This window comes from Mustela putorius, unplaced genomic scaffold, assembly GCF_011764305.1.
Source record: "Mustela putorius furo isolate JIRA1106 unplaced genomic scaffold, ASM1176430v1.1 tig00004007_pilon_pilon_pilon, whole genome shotgun sequence".
Lineage (NCBI taxonomy): Eukaryota > Metazoa > Chordata > Mammalia > Carnivora > Mustelidae > Mustela > Mustela putorius.
The window spans coordinates 545805-567081 of NW_025422145.1; the positions used below are offsets into that span (position 1 = coordinate 545805).

A 21277-nucleotide genomic window follows, 5' to 3' on the forward strand; every position below is an offset into this window, starting at 1 on the left:
TTCATGGATACAAAAGAAGGGGTTCAGGACCTGACACACAGTAGGCACTCATGTCTGTCAGGGGCCCTGAGAATACGGTGGTGGGTCTTCCTCTCTTGTGCTTCTTTGCCTTTGCCCATGCAGTTCCATCTCCCTGTCTTCCATGCCTATTAAACTCCCACTCACCTTCACTAGATGTGAGGTATGATACTATCTTTGTTACTATTGCTTTACTGATAATGGGCTCATTTTGCAGATCTGGAAACTGAGGCCCTGAGAAAGGAACTGGCTTTTCCATGAGCACACAGGGGTCTACTTCAGAACCCGATTAAAGCCCGAGGCATCTCCTAACAAAATTGGGATGCCTAGGTCATCATTTTCCCAGTCTTATTGAGATATAATTGACCTACATGGCTGTGTAAGTTTAAAGTGTGAAGCATAAGAGTTTGGCTTACATACCATATGAAATCAGAGCCACAGTAAGCTTACTTAGCATCCATCACCTCAAACAGATACAATAAGAAAGCAAAAGGATTTTTTTTCCTTGTGATGAGAACTTTTAGGCTCTAGTCTACATTAACAACTTTTACATGTACAACAGACAGCAGTGTTAGGGACACTTTCATTAATGGAGTATGAATGAGTCAGAGGTCTTTTCTGGAACCAGTTCTCCCATCCTCTAGATATACAGCAGGAGAATCCCTTGCCTAGACTTGCCAGTGCTTCTTTCTTATGTCAGGCCTTTGCCTAGTTCAGTTCATCACCTTCGGAAGACTGGTCATTACACTCACACATACTAACCATGGCCACTTACTGTGTCCTCTGCCTATGCCAGGCTCTGTGCTAAGAACTTAATGCATGTGAGCTCTTCTGATCCCCCAACAACCCTCCAAAGCAGACACCACTCTTTACTCTACTGAAGAGGAAGCTAAAGCTCCTAGTGTTACTTACCCAAGAGCACCAGCTAGAAACAAGCAGATATGGGGCTAACTTAGCTCCTCCATACTCCAAAATACCTGCCTGTGATTTCAAGGTACCTGTCCTTTCTGGTAACTCTCATGCCCGGCATTTGTTAGAGAGATAGTTAAAGCCCTGCCCCTATCAGTCTCTGTGACCCAGAATAGAACCACAGTGGAACTCGACCCAGGATGGTACCACTGAGTGATTTCAAAATACTTCAACTTACCAGCTCTGCTACCTTGAGCAGGTGACTAATCATCTCTTTTTCAGTTCCCTTGTTTGTAAAATGGAAACTACAGCCTACATTCTCCTTGCACTGTCCTCTCCTCATAATTTTCTTTAAATCAACTTGTTTTTTAATAAACTGAACTTATTTTATGAGGTTTTTATCACTACCCTAAATAACCCTAAATAGCAACCCTCTAATACCATTTAAACTAAACACATAACTTTTTAAAAATAAAACTGTTCATCAGTGAATCCCAAAAAGTCACCTCCTCTCTACAGAGACATTAGGCTTGCCATAGGTGCTCAATGTATGGCAGTCATAAGATAATGAACCTTGGCACTGAGAAGTATGGTGTGGAAACTTTTGAGTCTATTGGCCAACCTGAGATTTAGTAGTTGTCATGGTTACCCAAAGACACTGCTCCTGGTCAAAAAGGCAAAAGCGGGGGGCGCCTGGGTGGCTCAGTGGATTAAGCTGCTGCCTTCGGCTCGGGTCACGATCTCAGGGTCCTGGGAGCGAGTCCTGCATGGGGCTCTCAGCTCAGCAGGGAGCCTGCTTCCCTATATCTCTCTCTCTCTGCCTGCCTCTCCATCTACTTGTGATCTCTCTTTGTCAAATAAATAAGTAAAATCTTTAAAAAGAAAAAAAAAAGGCAAAAGCGATTTTTCAGTCAAGAGAATGCCAACCAATTGGCCCAGATGAACATGACGACCAGCCAGATACTAACTCGCTTTTCCCCCTTGCTTTGAGTCAGACTGCCATGGTAACCACCTTAGCACTTGCTGCCTATTCATCTGCAATGGGCAACCTTACTAGGTGTCAAGTCATTCTGTTCTATAACGGAAACCACTGCTTGGTTAGGATCTGGGGAAACCAGTAAGACTGCACCTGGGTAGCTCAGCTGGTTGGGCTGATCTGGGCTCAGGTCATGATCTCAGGGTAGTCAGATCGAGCCCGCTCCATGCTCACATTGCTCAATGCAGAGTTGGCTTGAGATTCTCTCTCTCTCTCTCCTTCCGCCCCATCCCCTGCTCATGCTCACTCTCTTTCTCAAAAATAGATAAATCTTTAGAAAAAAAAAAAAAAGACTGTACCACATATCCAGGGTATCCAGGATAACCAGGGCAAAAGACCCTTGGGCAAATCCACAGCATTTGTTCCACCATGGCACATACCACTAATCAATTCCTGCACCAGTAAGCCCAGGCACAGCTATAGAATCCTTTTCAATAGGGTGCGACAACCACCAATAGATTGAAGAGGAAGCGTATTTTGCCATTCTACCTCAGGTTATGCGATCACCCTTCACAGGAGACCCTAGAAAGAGAGGAAATACTGCCCCTAGCTTTGAAAAGAATCCATTCCAGGAGTGCCTGGGTGGTTCAGTCATTAAGGGTCGGTCTGCCTTGGGATCTGGTCAGGATCCAGGAGTCCTGGGATCACGCCCCTCATCTGGCCACATCAGGCTCTCTGCTTGGTGAGAAGCCTCCTTCTCCCTTTCCTACTCTCCCTGCTTGTGTGCTCTCTGGCTATCTCTTTCTCTGTCAAATAAATAAAATCTTAAAAAAGAAAGAAAAGAATCCATTCCAGTGCTAAAGGGAGTGACAAATAGGGGTGTCCACGAGAAAAAGAGTAAGAGAAGAACGTCTCAGTAAAGCTACAAAGAAAATTAAAGAGCTATCAAAATAAAAACTAAAATTTTAAAAGAACAAAGGTTATTTCTGAGAAAGCAAGAGACAACTGAGTCATCCTGTAATAATGGCTCTTAGGGCCTTAGATAACAGCCAATGTTCTCTTCCACCAAGCAGAGAAACTAAATGGAGGGGTAGTGGTGGGACAGAGCTACAGCTGGAGGGATTAGGTTAGAGGCAAAGAAGGGTTTCAGATAGGGTGACAGGGCTGTTAGTGCCTGCAATAAGGATCCATGGAGGGAAACTAAAATCTTCTCTAGGATTCCTGGAGAGCTCAGACTCTCTCTGACTCATCTCTCCTTCCATCACAAAGTCTTGGCCTGTAAATCAGTAATTGTCTGCTGAACTGCATTGGCCAAGTATAATAAGTAACAATAGGTAACATTTACTGAGTGCTCACTATAACCCAAAAACTATGCTAAACATTTCACACGTGTTATTTCTACATTATCTTTATAACAACCCAAGAGGGTAAATTTATTAAGATGCCCATTTCAGATGTAGGAATTGAGGCTCAGAGAGATTAACCACTGCATTTCACAACCTCTTCCAGCTAGAATAGGTTCTTTTTTTTTTTTTTAAGATTTTATTTATTTATTTGACAGAGAGAGTTCACAAGTGAGAGGCAGGCAGAGAGAGAGGAGGAAGCAGGCTCCCCGCTGAGCAGAGAGCCCAATGCGGAACTTGATCCCAGGACCCTGAGATCATGACCTGAGCCAAAGGCAGCGGCTTAACCCACTGAGCCACCCAGGCGCCCCTAGAATAGGTTCTTAAGTCCTCGGATATTTGCTCAGCCTACAAAAGACAAAATAAAAAGAAGGGGGATTTTCAGAGCCCTCCAGGGATTCTGGAAGGCTGGAGTGGGAAAGGGACTGCCTTTCCCACAGTGTGGGGACACACTGCCTGACCTCCATCTCAGTAGTCCTCAGTCAGTTCTGTTTTCCTGATAACCAAATGCAGAAAAGACAAGCTCATTCCCAAGCTTCTGCCCTGGGGCAAGTGGAACAATGAGAAAACAATAATGGCAACTAGCCTGCTAGTAGTGCCTGAGGTTGGAACCACAGGTGGGAAAGCTGCCCTCAGGGAAACCCTTCCAGCTCACCTCCTAGGAACCCTCAGGGCAGAAATTTCTGAAGACCTTTTAGCACCATCCACAAAGGCCAAAAAGACTGAACAATTCTTGTCTGCCTATTGCTTTATTTCCTCTTCCTCTGCCAGAGATCGAGATGGGATAGGTAACAGTGAGGAAGATAAATTCCAAGAGGCAACGCCCATCACACAACTCAGTTTGCACTCCCTCCCCAGCTGACCTAAACACCAGCAGTGCTAACCTCCTGCCTGGGAGGCTTAAACCTTGCTTCTCCTAGAAATCTGTCCTTGGGGCACCTCCAAGGAACTGCTAAAATAACACCACTGTAATTGTGGGTCCTAGCACTTCTATAGGACATGAGGGCTGATACTTCTAGGCAAAAAAATAGGCAACTCTAAAGAAGGAGCGATGCATTTAAGTTACCCTGGACGGTGGTTAAAAGGGGTGAAATTCACAAGAACATAGTTTAGGATGTAGAGAAAGAAAATTTGCAGAAGGGAACCTCAGGAATTTAATCAGCCCAGATAAGAAATTCTCTGTTCTTTCCTGAAGACCTTCATGAACCAAGCAACTGTGATGTCAATGGCCTGCTCCTGTTCATATTAACTGTCAATACAATCAAAAAGTTCTTCTTGGTATCTAATCTAAATCCTTTTGTAGCTTCAAGTTGAGTGCTTTTCCTTTTTGCTAATTTCTTAGCTGCATTTAGAAAAAAGAGGGAAAGAGGGAGGGGGGAGGAAGAGGGAAAAATGTTTTATCTTTTAAACCAGCATTTCTATTTTTGGGAATTTATTCCACAGGAATATAAAAAGATGCTTAAAGAAGTTCTGTAGTGGCTAAAAAATAAGATAAAATAAATAATGTCCAGCCATAGATGAATATTTCATGAATATTATGGACATAGAGAAGGAAAAAATTCATGACTTATTTCTAAGTGAAAAAAATCAACTGGCACAACAGTTTTGAATGATACCATTGTGTGGCAGTACTCGTTATTACTAATTATATTTATAATTTGTAATACAGTCACTTTGGGGGTTCCACTGAGCCAGATATCAAAGATGGCTCACTCACGTGAAAGCCTGATGTTGGATTTGGCTATGAGATCACCTAGGGCTTTCAACCATGGTCCTCCACAAATGGGATTTGGGCAGCTTTTACTTTCTGAGGTCTAATGTAGTAGTTAAATATACAAACCAAGGAGGCAAAAAGCCTGGTTTAATGTCCTTGCTCACCACCTGTTTACTGTGTGACCTCAAACAAGTTATTTAACCTCTCCAAGCCTCGAAGCTCTCAAATCATAGTTCCAACATCATAGGTGGTTGTGAAGATTAAATGAGGTATTGTGTGTAAGATACTTAAAAGTAAATGTTCAATAAAAATGAGCTAATAATAAAATAATTACAGGGGCACCTGTGTGGCTCAGTGGGTTAAGCCTCTGCCTTCAGCTCAGGTCATGATCTCACGGTCCTGGGATGGAGCCTCGCATGGGGCTCTCTGCTTAGCAGGGAGCCTGCTTCCCCCCTCTCTCTGACTGCCTCTCTGCCTACTTGTGATTTCTCTCTCTGTCAAATAAATAAATAAAATCTTTTTAAAAATATATAATTACATGCTAATATGTTCAATTTTTTCAAATGTTATACTTTTGTAATTAAAAAACTAATTTTTTAAAGATTTTATTTATTTGATAGCTATCAGACACATGAAAAAATGTTCATCATCACTAGCCATCAGGGAGATTCAAATTAAAACCACATTGAGATACCACCTTACACCAGTTAGAATGGCCAAAATTAGCAAGACAGAAAACAACATGTGTTGGAGGGGATGTGGAGAGAGGGGAACCCTCTTACACTGTTGGTGGAATGCAAGTTGGTGCAGCCACTTTGGAGAACAGTGTGGAGATTCCTCAAGAAATTAAAAATAGAGCTTCCCTATGACCCTGCAATTGCACTACTGGCTATTTACTCCAAAGATACAGATGTCGTGAAAAGAAGGGCCATCTGTACCCCAATGTTTATAGCAGCAATGGCCACGGTCGCCTAACTGTGGAAAGAACCAAGGTGCCCTTCAACAGACGAATGGATAAGGAAGATGTGGCCCATATACACTATGGAGTATTATGCCTCCATCAGAAAGGATGAATACCGAACTTTTGTAGCAACATGGACGGGACTGGAAGAGATGATGCTGAGTGAAATAAGTCAAGAAGAGAGAGCCAATTATCATATGGTTTCACTTATTTGTGGAGCATAACAAATAGCATGGAGGACAAGGGGAGATGGAGAAGAGAAGGGAGTTGAGGGAAATTGGAAGGGGAGGTGAACCATGAGAGACTATGGACTCTGAAAAACAATCTGAGGGTTTTGAAGGGGCGGGGGGTGGGAGGTTGGGGGAACCAGGTGGTGGGTATTAGAGAGCGCACGGATTGCATGGAGCACTGAGTGTGGTGCAAAAACAATGAATACTGTTATGCTGAAAAGAAATAAAAAATTTTTTTAAAAAAGATTGTATTTATTTGAGAGAGACAGAGATAGCAAGAGAGAAAGCATAGGGGCAGGGAGCAGAGGGAGAAGGAGAGGGAGAAGCAGGCTCCCCGTTGAACTGGGAGCCCAATGTGAGGCTCAATCCCAGGACACCAGGATCATGACCTGAGCTGAAGGCAGACACTTAACCAACTGAGACATCCAGGTGCCTCCAAAAAACAAGTTTTCAAGGGGAAAAAAAGGTAATACAGCACAACTAAGAGAGAGAAACTCACAACACACAGTCAGTGCTCTGTTCCAGCTTTTTCTTTCAGGGAACTTGCAGGGACCTTGTAGAAAATAATGCTGGAAAACCTTGAGCCTTTCCCTCTGTACCAGTAGATGGTTCGGTGGTGGGGTCTGACAGCCAAACCTGTATTGTTCTTTCAGCCACTCCCCAAATCCTCTCAAGTTAGAGCACAGTAAGCTGCAAATTACAGGAAATGAATTCCCCCCAGAATATAGCCAAGAAGCTTTGCAATCACAGAACATGGGCTTTCTATTACCCAGGAGCTTAAACCTGTCCAGTGACACCATTGACAGAAAAGATTTGCTTTTTAGAAGCACTGACATTTTGATTGTGAAGTACACTGGGGCTTGCTTGAGCTTCCACAACAAAGAGTCGTGGGCCAGTTAGTTTGAGAGAAAAGCTGAAAAAAAGAATTTCAGGCGATGATAACTTGGGTTTCTTTGTTTTTTCACCCATTATAAATACACACAGACCCTGTCAACACCACTCCTTTTCTTTGGGGAAAAACATGTCTGGGTGGAAATGAAGACATTTTTTGATGTAGGTAATTATAGAAAATGTCAAACCTTAAGAGCTGAAAACTCTACATTCTCATTTCTTTTTCAGAAAATCAATTCGCAGGCATCGTTCCATTTCCCTCTAGGTCTGTGTGGCTCACACACATGTTCTCTCATCCCAAGGATCTCCTAAGTGTGCCTGATGTTGCCTTGGGGGCAAATCTAACTGTACAAAAGAAATGGGTTTGTTTAGTGTCTGCGGGTTAGTTTCTCAAGAGAGGCAATTATTAGAAACTTAAGAAAATGTCAAATATGAATACCAGCAATTTCATTTGGAGATGATGACTTGCCTGACTTAAAACAATAATTAGATGGGGCTGAAATATTTTTAAAGAGTTTGGACATGGAGAATTTTTAACACCACACTTCAAATAGCATTCACCTGGGAAGTAAGAGAGAGTGGTGAAGAGTCACTCTCTGAAGAATATATCCAGCATTTATCCAGTCCTGCCTCCTTACAGGCTGGCAGGTACAACAAAGACATGAGAGAGAAATGACAGTACTTTTCTAAGTCAGAGGCAAACCAGGAAACAGGAATCACATTCCTTCAGCTGAGAAGCCCTTCCTATGACCAAAAATAACGCAGAACTTGATATGCCATAACATCAGACAGAACCAGAGTCACCTCCTGGCTCCCCAACTTATTCAGTATGTGGCTTTGGGCAAATTACCTAAAAATCGAATCCTCAGTATCCTTATCTATAAAATGGGGATGGTAATAGGACTTATAAGAAGCCTTTTTTCTGTTCCATGAATACCATGCTTACTCCCACCTCAGGACCTTCGCACTTGCCATTCCCACTGCTTAGATTTCTTTTCCCACAGATCTTTTCATGGCAGAGCCCTTCTCCTTATCCTTAATTGAACTTAAATGTCACTTTCCAATCTAAAAAAATAATCTTCCATCAATTTATCTCATCCCTCAGTTTTATTCTGGATAGTATCACTGTCTGAAATTCCCTTGTACATTTTTATATTTGCTTACTGTCTGTCTTCCCCACCACAAAATGAGCCCCATGATAAAAGGGAACCTGCACATTTTGTTAATCCTTGCATCTCCAACACATCATATAGTGCCTGGCACAGAGTAAATGTTCTGTTAACATTTGTTGAATGAGTGCACTCTCGGTCAATAGCTAACATTCACTGAGAACTTACCACATGCCAGGCACTGTTCTAACCACTTTATAAAAATTACCTCACTTGACTCTCAAAACAACCCTCTGAGGCAGATATTCTTATTAAGCCATTTTATAAAGAAAGAAACTGAAGTGCAGAGAGATCGAATAAATCTGCTCAAAGCCTAAAAGCCAAGAAGTAGTAGAACTAGGATGAAACCTCAGCAGCCCAGCCCCAGACTCTACACACTTAATCCCAAGTCCTGATGCTTTTGACTTTGATGGGTAAACATGAGACCTGATTTCACAGCTTGTATTCATGAAGTTCTCACTGTATATAATTAGATCAAAGTAGCCAGCCTTTTGGCCCACACCCTCTTCCAAATCCTTTACCCTTCATTCTGTATCTATTCACCAGCCCATTCCTTATCACTATGTGTATTCTCATTTATCTCTTTAATACTTAGCTACTTTTGTGTTTTTCTGTACTTTGAGTAGAGATTCTAAATGTGCATAATACTAATTTGTTTCTACCATAGGCCCAGACACACAGAATGTAGATGTTGAATGCTTTTTGAAAAGATTTCTAAATGAATAAAACATTTTGGAACACTTCTCAACAGAACATAGCAAGACTGTTTAATAAAAAAGAGCTATAAATGCAAAAGTATAGACAGAACAAGTAGAAAATCAATATAAGCATTCCTTATAAACCCAACTCTTCACGCTTTCCTCACCTCAGGGCCTTTGCACACACTGTTTCCCTTGCTTGAAACACACTTTCAGCTCCCACCCTTTTTACCTATTTACTTTGTATCAATTCTCCAAATTTCACCTTGAGCATGATTTCTTCAGCAAAGCTTTTATTGACCACTAATAACACTTACAGCTTTCAATTATACACTTTCTGCTGTGGCTCTTCAGTTGACATTTTTCTTGCCTCAAAGATTCTAAGCTCCCTGGAGGCAATACCACCCGTGTCTATTTTGTTCAACATCTCCTCCCAGGGCATAGCTCATAATCAATGCATAAAGACATTGCTAAATGCATCAATAAACTTTTGAAATTTCAAGTTTACAAATACAAAGAAATTTGCTTTAATGGGACATCTTTTCTTAAGAGTGACTTAAAGCAGAATTTACTCATTATTCTCCTCTTTTGCATACAGTGTAATATACCTGCATGATACCCCCACTCCTACTTGAATTATCAATATTACAGAGAGGTTTAGAGCATGAGTGTTGGTCCTGGGTTTGCATCCTGGTTAATTAATATAATCAGTACCTTAAATCACAACTTCAAAATGTTATTTCAAAGTGCCTTGCACAAGAATAAAAACAGCACAGACGTAAAGCAAAAACAAACAAAAAACTGACAGTAGCAAATACTGAGAGGATATGAAGCAACTGGAACTCTCATATTCTGCTGCTGAGAGTAAAAATTAGTAAAACCGCTTTACAGAGCAATTCAGCTGAATCTGGTAAAGATAAAGATGCACATACTCGGGGTACCTGAGTGGGTTAAAGCCTCTGCCTTCGGCTCAGGTCATGATTCCAGGGTCCTGGGATCAAGTCCTGCATCAGGTTCTCTGCGCAGCAGGGAGCCTGCTTCCACCTGTCTCTCTGCCTGCTTCTCTGCCTGTGATCTGTCAAATAAATAAATAAAATCTTAAAAAAAAAAGATGCATATACTCTAGAACATAACATGTACACTTCTACATACATACTACCCAAGATAAACTCTCACATATAAGTATTTCTCATGGAGAGTCCTATCAAGTTGTTAACTGCAGCATTTGTTTTTTTGAATGGCCACGTCCTGTTTATTTTTTTTTAATTTTTATAAACATATATTTTTTCCCTAACTGCAGCATTTTTTAAGATTTTATTTATTTATTTGACAGAGAAAGACACAGTGAGAGAGGGAACACAAACAGGGAGAGTGGGAGAGGAAGAAGCAGGCTTCCTATTGAGCAGGGAGCCAGATGTGGGGCTTGATCCCAGAATCCTGGAATCATGACCTGAGCTGAAGGCAGACGCTTAATGACTGAGTCACCCAAGCGCCCCTACAGCAGTTTTTTTTTTTTAAGATTTTATTTATTTATTTGACAGAGATTACAAGTAGGCAGAGAGGCTGGCAGAGAGAGAGGAAGGGAAGCAGGCTCCCCAGTGAGCAGGAAGTCTGACGCAGGGCTCCATTCCAGGACCCTGAGATCATGACCTGAGCCAAAAGCAGAGGCTTTAACCCACTGAGCCACCCAGGTGCCCCCCGTACAGCAGTTTTTAATAGCAAAACCTTGGAACCAATTTAAATGTACATTGTTTTATACATACACACATGTCTACCCAATATGTGTATATACAGACACATATATGTGTGTATATGTGTCTATATAATAAGCATGTATATAGAAATATAGAGAAACATGTATGTCTCTGTGTATGTGTATATGAATAAATTACACTAAGTTTATACAATGGAATACTATATAGTCATTAAATTGCGTGAATGAGAGCTACATGTATCAACAAAATAGATCTCAAAACCTAATGCTGAGTGGAAAAAGCAGCATGTAGAATGGACGGTTCACTACAAAGTAAGGGGATGCAAATGGGGCCCTGAAGATTACAGGTTGCCTGCAGGAAGAGAAAGGAGGAGGGAGGGGAAAGAATGGGGTTGGAGAAATTTCAAAGAGGACTTTAGGACTTTAGTTGTATCTATACTGTCAGTTCTTTAAAAAATAAATAAATAAATATATGTAAATATATATTTATAAATATATATAAATATATATTTGTATTATATATAATATAAATATGTATGTATATCTATATTTATATAGTGTTCCCCATCAAATTTTTTAAATTTTACAAAAAAGAATACTATTAAGAGAGTGAAAAGATGGGACACCTGGGTAGCTCAGTTGAAACATCCGACTCTTGATTTTTAGCTCAGGTCATGATCTCAGGTTGTGATATCAAGCCCTGTATCAGACTCTGTGCTGGGGCCTGCTTAAGATTCCTTCTCTCCCTCTCTGCCCTCCCCCACGCCCCGCTCATGCTCTCTCTCAAAAAGTTAATTTTAAAAATAAAATAACTGAAGCAAATATGTCAAAATGTTAAAATTTCTTTAATCTGAGTGATGAGAGTACCAGAATGAGTATATTACAAGACAATTTTATAAATGAACTATTACATAATATTTTAAAAGGTAAGATTGAGAAAGGGAGATCCAGATGCCAGCTCTGCCACTGGACTTCAGAAAAGGGACATAAATTCTCTGAGAATCTTGCAAAACAGGATTAACAGTGTTGACTGTAAAATTAATGAGGTTAAATGTACAGAATGAATTTTAGACATTACCCATCAGAACATCATTTTAGAATGAGTCCCTAAGAACTTTCCAGACGTGTCTAATTCAGAGACACTTTTTTTTTTAATTGCTCAGAAATTATAGGCATGCAGTTTCAGGGGTGCCTGGCTGGCTCAGCCTGAAGAGCATGTGACTCTTGAACTCAGAGTCATGAGTTCAAGCCACACATTAGATCTACAGATTACTTAAATAACTAAAAACTTTTTTAAAAGGAAAGAAATTATATGCATACAAATTATATGCATACAAAACAAATTGGACACCAAAAAAATAGTAACTGCTCCTGTTTGTTCAAAAACTATATAGAGGCATTATATAGACATATATGAAGACAGACTATTACTGTGATGGTCCTGTGGGGGGTGGGTACTTGGGTGGTTGGAGAACAAGAAGGGAAATTTACTTCTCTCTGCTATTATTTTTAATAATGTACCATATGGTAGACTACAACTCTTCCTCAATTTATGATAGGGTTATATCCTGATAAACCCATCATAAATTAAAAATGCATTTAGGGTACCTGGGTGGCTCAGTTGGTTAAGCAACTGCCTTCAGCTCAGATCATGATCCCGGAGTCCCGGGATCAAGACCCACATCCAGCTCCCAGCTCTATGGGGAGTCTGCTTCTCCCTCTGACCCTTTCCACTCTCATGCTCTCTCTCTCTCTCTCAAATAAATAAATAAAATCTTGAAAAAAAAAAAAAAAAGAAGAAGAAGAAGAAGAAGAGGGGCCGCCTGGGTGGCTCAGCTGTAAGCAACTGCCTCCACTCAGGTCATGATCCCAGAGTTCCGGGATCGAGTCCCATATTGGGCTCCCAGCTCCATGGGGAGTCTGCTTCTCCCTCTGACCTTCTCCCCTCTTGTTCTCTCTCTCACTCTCTCTCTCTCAAATAAATAAATAAAATCTTTAAAAAAGACAAAAAGGAGAAAGAAAGAAAGAAAATGCATTTATTACAGCTAACCTTCCAAACATCATAGTTTAGCCTATAAACATGCTCAGAACACTTATATTAGCCTACAGATGGGAAAATCATCTAACACAAAACCTATTTTATAATAAAGTATTGAGTATCTCATATAATTTATTGAATACTGTATCGAAAGGAAGAAACAGAATGGTCGTACAGGTACAGATGCTTTTGAGTGTGTCAGTTTTAAGTACTCATGATCACGTGATTGACTGGGAGCTCTGCCTTGCTGCTGCTGCCCAGTATAATAAGAGAGTATCATAACGCATATCGTCAGGCTGGGAAAAGATCCAAATTCAAAATTCCAATTCAGTAGAAACTGAATACCTATAGCTTTTTCACCATAGTAAAAACGGAAAATCGTAAGTGAAACCATCATAAATCAGGGACCATCTGCACCTACTCTAAAAATAAGTAGAATTTATCTTTAAACTAATCTGAAGGTCATGATTTCCTCCACACATTCAATACTAAATCTCTATAAAAAGGAAAGGTCCTAAAATCCAGGTTGCAGAAAGGTTCTTAAAAGGTCTTACTTGAACACATGAAGCAGGGAAAACCATCCCACCCTTGGATAAATGTACTTGGATAAAGGAGAGAGCATGGGATTTGAGACTAGGCAATCTAGGTTTTGTTCCTGTCCCAAGCGCTTACTAAGTGTGTGACTCTAAGTTAGTTCCTTAAGCCCTGTGAGGCCCAGTTTCATTTCTGAAGTGAGGACAATGGCAGCACCACCTCCAATGACTGTGTGAGGAATAAATAAACTACAATATGAGTACAGAGTTTTGTCAAAATACTATTCAGATGTCTGTATGAGATACAATTTGTAGTGCAGAGACTGTTCCTCAAAAGCAATGGTTTGGTCCCTTTGGCTGCCATGGGAGTGCCCAAAAACATATGCCTATGGCCCTAGCAGCCAATAAAGTCATCCCTCTTCAGAGATAAACTAGATTCTCTTCTCTCCACAGCAAATATCCTAACAGTGATCATCCTCTCTCAGCTGGTAGCTAGAAGGCAGAAGTCCTCCTACAACTATCTTTTGGCACTTGCTGCTGCTGATATCTTGGTCCTCTTTTTCATTGTGTTTGTGGACTTCTTGTTGGAAGATTTTGTCTTGAACATGCAGTTGCCCCAGGTGGCCAATAAGATCATAGAAGTGCTGGAATTCTCATCCATCCACACCTCCATTTGGATTACTGTTCCATTAACCATTGACCGGTATATCGCCGTCTGCCATCCGCTCAAGTACCACACGGTCTCCTACCCAGCCCGCACCAGGAAAGTCATTGTAAGTGTTTACATCACCTGCTTCCTGACCAGCATCCCCTACTACTGGTGGCCCAACATCTGGACTGAAGACTATATCAGCACCTCTGTACATCATGTCCTTATCTGGATTCACTGCTTCACCGTGTACTTGGTACCTTGCTCTATCTTCTTCATCTTAAACTCAATCATTGTGTACAAGCTCCGGAGGAAAAGCAATTTTCGCCTGCGTGGCTACTCCACAGGGAAAACCACTGCCATCTTGTTCACCATTACCTCCATCTTTGCCACACTCTGGGCCCCCCGCATTGTTATGATTCTCTACCACCTCTATGGGACACCCATCCAAAACCGCTGGCTGGTGCACATCATGTCCGACATTGCCAACATGCTGGCCCTTCTAAACACAGCCATCAACTTCTTCCTCTACTGCTTCATCAGCAAGAGGTTCCGCACAATGGCGGCTGCCACGCTCAAGGCCTTCTTTAAGTGCCAGAAGCAACCTGTACAGTTTTACACCAACCATAACTTTTCCATAACAAGTAGTCCCTGGATCTCGCCGGCCAACTCACACTGTATCAAGATGCTGGTATACCAGTACGACAAAAATGGAAAACCTATAAAAGTATCCCCATGACCCCAAAGACTTGGCACCTAGTGCCTCTGTCTAATCTATTTCCAGATGGGAGGGTAGCCCACTTAAGAGTGCTAACCTGATTTCCTGTCTCCATGGACTGAGCAACTTTCAGACTGGTAGATGAGAAAAGATGGAAAAGAAGAAAGAAAAGCATCAATCTTGTTTTCATTTATGCATTTATTTTCACAATGTTACTTGAAAGCAAAAGTTCCTACCAGTTTGAAGATACCTTTGGAGGTTGTGTCATCATCCTGTGGCCAGTGAGGACACAGAGTAAAGAAACAGTCTATGACTTTGCCTCGGCACCATCCACAGTCATTGGGAACCGCTCATTTATGTGACACACCAAGCCACAGTAGCAGGTAGCTGATTCCACACTCTTCTTCCAAGAGCTGAGGTCAACCACTGCTTCCCTGTACCATCCCCAGCATCTAACAGTGCTGACCAATTCGGGGTTTTTCCAAGGTGCCCTTTATCTTAGAGAAGGTTGTGGTCTTGAAGTGGCCCTGGAACCTTATACTACAGAATGACACTGTGGGGACAAGGGAGTATAATCCCATCCAAACTCTGGCCAGAGCTTCTTTGGAAAGGCTCCAAACCAATATAACTATGACCCTCAGACCTGGGTCTAAAATGCAGTCTTTCTATTCGCCATTATGTATAGATTTTATCTATCTCCTCCAAAATAAAGACCCCCGTCTGGTGCGTGGGGGGGAAAGGAGGATCTCTTGAGCCCAGAAAAACAAAAAAATAAGCCCACTCTTGCCATTGTTTCAATCCATCCCCACGTCAGCTGTGTATGACCCCTTTACTCAAAACAGCTTCTTATTGCAGTGCCACTTAAGCTTCCTGGAGAAGCCTTTTACGTGTAGAGTTGCCAACCCTGCCTCCTTGCTTGCTGAAGTCCTCACCAAATTGCTTTATTTGAAGTGACTTCCAAACTGGATTTAATTTTCAAGGGTCAGGAACTGTAGCTCTCCAGGTGTGAAGGGAGACATTCTCTGCTCTGCCCCACAGTCCAGCTGGCATTGCTATTCAGCCACAAACGCAGATACAACTGACATGGAAAGGTGCCCATGTTGTTTGCTTGTCTGCCCTTTGATCCATATGGCTCAAAAGGGTGGTGCCAGTATTCAGTGAAGCGATTTAATCCAGATCCTCTGCAAAATGATAAAATATGAATCTATTTATTTGTTCTCCCTTTGCCTGTCCAAGGCAAGAACAGCTCTACAATGTAATTAATAGGGGCTTCCCTGGGATTTACCACTCATGCGTGCACACACACATGCAGACACATGCTTGATTATAGAAAACTTCTGTGTATCCTGTGATGTGTTTTAAAAGGGAAACCCATGCTGGAGTTCCTCTTATTTAGCCTTTTTAAAAATTTCTCTTCCAGGTTCCCAGTATTTTTCCTGTGTTAGAAAAAATCTCCCAAAATGACTTTGAAATTTTATGATATTTTTGGTGACCAAACAAAAAGCAGACAGCCCTCCTGGAACACTTGGTTCCTCAGGTTGGATTCTTACTACATTTTTAGTCCTAAATTGGAAGGCATGTCCACCCTTTTTAAGGGAATCTGCAGTAAATGAGTACGGTAGAAAAGGCCCCAGAGCAACACAAGCCCTAAACTTGAGTCAATGCCCTCAATACTAACTCAATATAATTTTAGGTTATGGTAGTCCTGATGATCCAAATTCCTACTCCCTTTAAATGATTGTAGTAGGGTCTCATCTGACCCAAAGATTAGATTCTAAAGTCAGTATGAAAGGAAAAAAAACCTAGCAGAGCCAAAGTTAACTCTGCAAAGTCATCAGGAAGGAGCCATGTTGGAGACCACATTCTATCCCTTATAAAATCTAACTCAGCAAAGTTTTTCTCCAGCAACAGAACAGATTTCCTAGATCAAGGACAAGAAATAGTTGGGGTGCACTTAGGGACCACATTGTATGACTCTAATGTATCTCAATGAGAACTTTAAGATCACACTGGTGCAACAAAATGCTCCCAATAGAAGAGGTTCATGGAAATTGAGGGACAAGGAGGTTAGTATGTCCCATATGGTGGACAGACTCCTCCACATCGTTTAAATTCCATTTCTTTCTGTTTCTCTTTTGCCAAGCATGTGTAGTCTGAATATGTCGTGTTCATTAAATGTGTGTATGATGTGATTCCACTACACCCCCTTATGAATGAACATTGACCAAAGGCTACTACCTACACCGAATATATATATATATATATATATATATATATATATATATGTATTTATTTATTTTTTTCTAAAAACATAGCTCAAAAAATACTAGTTTGAGCTATATGTGGATGAGTCACAGTGCAATAGCTATAAAGATTAAGCAATTCCTCTTTAAGAATGTAAGCAACATGGAAAATAGGTGTGTGGGTCTCAGTGCCCTCTGCTCCACATTTTTTATTGTATGTAAAAATTGTTGATGTTTAAAAAGTAAAACAACTGGGTGTGCATTTGGAATGTTTTCCTCATACACTCATTTATTACTTCTCTTACCAATAGAGGTTGTACCAAGTAGTACTGTGATCTTTTTTCCTTCTGACTATATTTTAAATTTTGATAAATAATATTTAGAAAAGGTCCGATTCTTGAAGGCATTTCAATGAGTTGTTGTCTTCTGGTTAAAATGAGTAAGAGTGCCCCCATTGGGTTAGGTTGATACATATATCCTAAACTTTATTTTAGATAACCTATGGATCTTTTAATTTATCATTATTTATAGTAATAACTGTGGACAATAATGATAAGGTTTAAAAGAAAACTTTTAAGCCTTTTCTTTCAGGCCAGTTTTGGAAACAGAGCCTTGAATTTTGAAGCCCGTCTTGTATAGCTGCTGTTGATGGCATTTAAGCAATTGCCTTATACCAGGTTTTTTGTGAAAGACTGTTAACTAGCATCTCTCTTGTGTGATTTGTTTCCTCGGGTGGACATGCAGTGATGCTACCTACACATGTACATGCTTTTTAATTGGACAGCTCAAGCACTGAACTGTCTCATGGGGAAAGAAATGAGGAGCATGACAGACAAACCATAAAAGACAGACCATGAGAAGGTATGAACTTCCACTTTGCAAACATTCTGCATTTGGAAGGTTATTTTGCACAGTTGGTGCCTACTGGTCCAACATAAGGGGCCTATCTAAAGTGAATTAAAGACTATAATGTTGGCTATTCCAGTTCAAAGAATGGAATAAAATGTTACCATAGAAGAATAGTAAATGTTCATATTTTCTTAATTAGATAATCTATTGTGTTTGAACTTGTTTGTATTATAATAAACTCTAACATGGTGCACTCTTGGTGTCTGGAATTTGCGTTTACACTTTTTATGACTAAAAAATTTTAAAATCTTACATTTAAATTTAAAATTTTAATTTTAAATGCGCGCTTTCCTTGTACTTTGTACTGGTGCGAGAATGCGACCTAAGTCCCACCTGTCCCTTTTTAGCCAGATATATTTCAGAATTTAAGACCACTGAACTCTGCTTCCTATAATCCTAATTAAGTAGCTTACTGGGTATAAATCTTAATTCTCTTCTGACTTCATCCTCCACATGTCCTAGAGATAGTGATGGCTATAATCATAAGTGGAGATCTAGCATAACAGCTAAGAGCTTGGACTTTTGTTTTCCCTCATAACTTATCTGTAAATGAAAGTTTGTATCTTTTGACCCCTCTCCCCCATTTTTCCTACCTTCATCCCCCACCTCTGGCAAACACCAGTTTCCTGTATCAGAGCTTTGTTTTTAGTTTTGTTTTGTTTGTTAAATTCCACATACAAATGAGGTCATACAGTATTTGTCTTTTCTCTGACTTATTTATTTCACTTACTGTAAAGCCCTCAAGGTCTATCTGTGTTGTTGCAAATCGCAAGATTTCATTCTTTTTTTATGGATGAATAGCATTCCATTGTGTATATACACCATATTTTCTTTACCCATTCATCTATTAACAGACGCTTAAGCTGCTTTCATATTTCGTAAGAGCTTGGATGTTGAAGTCAGACAATGGGTATGTCCCAGCTCCACCATTTACTAGATGGGTGGCCTTTAACAATTCCTTTAAGATCTATGAAAGACTGCCCTCAGATAAAAATGGTATAAAATTTAATTTTTTCCAGTTGCCTCCACGGTAAAAAGAGGCTCTCAAAGTCAGGAAATCAAGGTCTGGAGTCAGTTATGGCAAGCTATAACTTTGCAGGCTATGCCCTTTCTAGTGCGCCATGGGCAATGTTCTCAAACTCTCTGAGTCTCAATTTCATCTCCATAAAATAGGACTAATAGTAATTCCAGTACATACCTCATGGAGTGACTATTAATGATAGAGCTAAAAAGAGCCTCTAGTTGCATATCATTTTATAGGTAAGGATACTAGACCAAAAGAGGTTAATGATTTTCAGAGTAGTCACTAAATACTTCATGCTTCCCTCTTTACCTCACTGCCTTCTCTGCAAGATTCTGACTCATCCCCCCACCCAAAGATCACATTTTTTGGTGCCCTTTTTAGACCTGAGTATATTGAATAGTTTTCCAACCTTTCAAACCCAGGTCATTCAAGCATGAGATATATTATAATAGCATCATAACTAAAACACTTGGCTTGACCTTTCCCTGTGCGGCAGAATTTTTTTTAAGTTGACTCTCTGGAATTCTAACCATAGTTCTTAAACTAGCTATGCATTTCCCATTTCCCACACAAACCACCATCAATTCTGACAGCCACCCAAAAACTATTGTCACAATCTATCTTTGCATTAACTTGGAAAATGAAAGTAACTTACAAGTTGAGAGGGAAGTACAGAAAATTAAGGAACCTGCTGAGAAGGTGGCAAGCAGAAGCCTTAAGGCATGGCCACAGCATCCTCATTAATTTTGTTCACCAGCTCAGGAAGGTGGGATAAAAGTGAGTTGATGAAGGTTGAACTGTTAAATAATAACCCTTTTATTAGTACACTTGGCTAAATGTGATGGCTCAGCCTCTGTGGGGGGTGTGCAATTAATCCATGTACTTGCCAGACACAACAAGAGGGATAAGAGACTTGTGTCTAAGGGGATAAATAGATACTGTGAATTTCCCGGGTTTATTGGGAGAATGTGTCACTGGCATGCCAGAAGGAGAAAACTTTTCTGAGAAACAGGAGCAAAACAGGGCTACAGTAAAGAGATTGCTTCTCATCAACTCTCCGTATGAGGAGTTTACTATATCCACAGAGCTTTGTTACCTACTGAATGGCAATAACAGTATTTCTCTTTAGTGGAGAAGAAACAAAAGCATGTGAGACGTAAACTCAAGTATGAGAGATCCAGACGAAACCCAAAGGGGATGTCTTCATAGTGATGTCTATTCACTCCACAAAATGGGTTCTTAGCATCTGCTTCTCTAGGTATACTTCCAAATGGACTGTATATCAGAATCCTGGAGGGAAGCAAATCTCACTCAGATGGTTTCAATGAAAAGCCTTTAACCAGGAATTTTTCTAAATGGTCTTAGCAAGATTAAAGGAACCAACAAGAGCAACTGAGATACAGGAACCAGAAATAATAGGAAGCCTTACCTCTCTAGGCCTGATGGGTAACAGGAAAAAATAGTGTTACTGCAGCTCAGTGTGAGCAGAGCTTTGGAGGGGAGGCCTTCCAGCAAGCAGGTGACACACCACTGCCAGAGATGTGATGTCAGAGAGGAAGTGGAGGATCCCCAATCTCTCTTTTCCTTCCCTCTGATATCAGGCTACTTTGACACGTTTCCCTTCACAACTCACACTCTCTCTTCTGAATTAGCAGCTTGTTTCCATTAGCCTTTTCATTACCCAAGTTGATACTTAGACTAAAGCCACCCTCTAATTCCAGTAATGAAAAGTCAGAAATCATCAGGTCATGGTAGCATATGGTTCTATTTCATGACCCAATCCATATGTCTGATGAAATCTGACAGAGTATTAGTCACACAAGACTGCAGATAAAAAAGAATATAGACCCTACTGGTAGGTAAGGCAAAAAAAAAACCAAAAAAACATACACACACACACACACACACACTTTTTAAAACTTTAGGAGTACATATTTTTTAAGATTTTTTTTTTAAAGATTTTATTTATTGGGGCGCCTGGGTGGCTCAGTGGGTTAAGCCGCTGCCTTCGGCTCAGGTCATGATCTCAGGGTCCTGGGATCGAGTCCCGCATCGGGCTCTCTGCTCAGCAGGGAGCCTGCTTCCTCCTCTCTCTCTCTCTGCCTGCCTCTCTGCCTACTTGTGATCTCTCTCTGTCAAATAAATAAATAAAATATTTAAAAAAAAAAAAGATTTTATTTATTTATTTATTTATTTATTTGACAAACAGAGATCACAAGTAGGCAGAGAGGCATGCAGAGGGAGAGGGAGAAGCACGCTCCCTGCTGAGCAGAGAGCCTGATGCGGGGCTCAATCCCAGGACCCTGGGATCATGACCTGAGCCAAAGGCAGCCATTTAACCAACTAAGCCACTCAGATACCCCAAAAGTATATACTTTTAAAAACAAACTGCATTAATATTTTCAATGACAATGTTTTACAATTTTTTTAAATTTTTTTCCTATTTATTTATTTGACAGAGATCACAAGTAGGCAGAGAG

The 21277-nt window shown here is 40.6% G+C and overlaps 1 protein-coding gene across 1 annotated transcript in view; it reads left to right on the forward strand.

Moving 5' to 3' along the window:
• GPR139 (G protein-coupled receptor 139) overlaps positions 1-14848 on the forward strand; it is a 39912-nt gene extending 25064 nt beyond the window's left edge. The window contains exon 2 of the mRNA XM_004750278.2: positions 13708-14848. Within this exon, the coding sequence (XP_004750335.1) occupies positions 13708-14642 (935 nt within the window). The 3' untranslated portion in view covers positions 14643-14848. The remainder of the gene's footprint in view (positions 1-13707) is intronic.
• The last annotated feature ends 6429 nt before the right edge of the window (positions 14849-21277 follow it).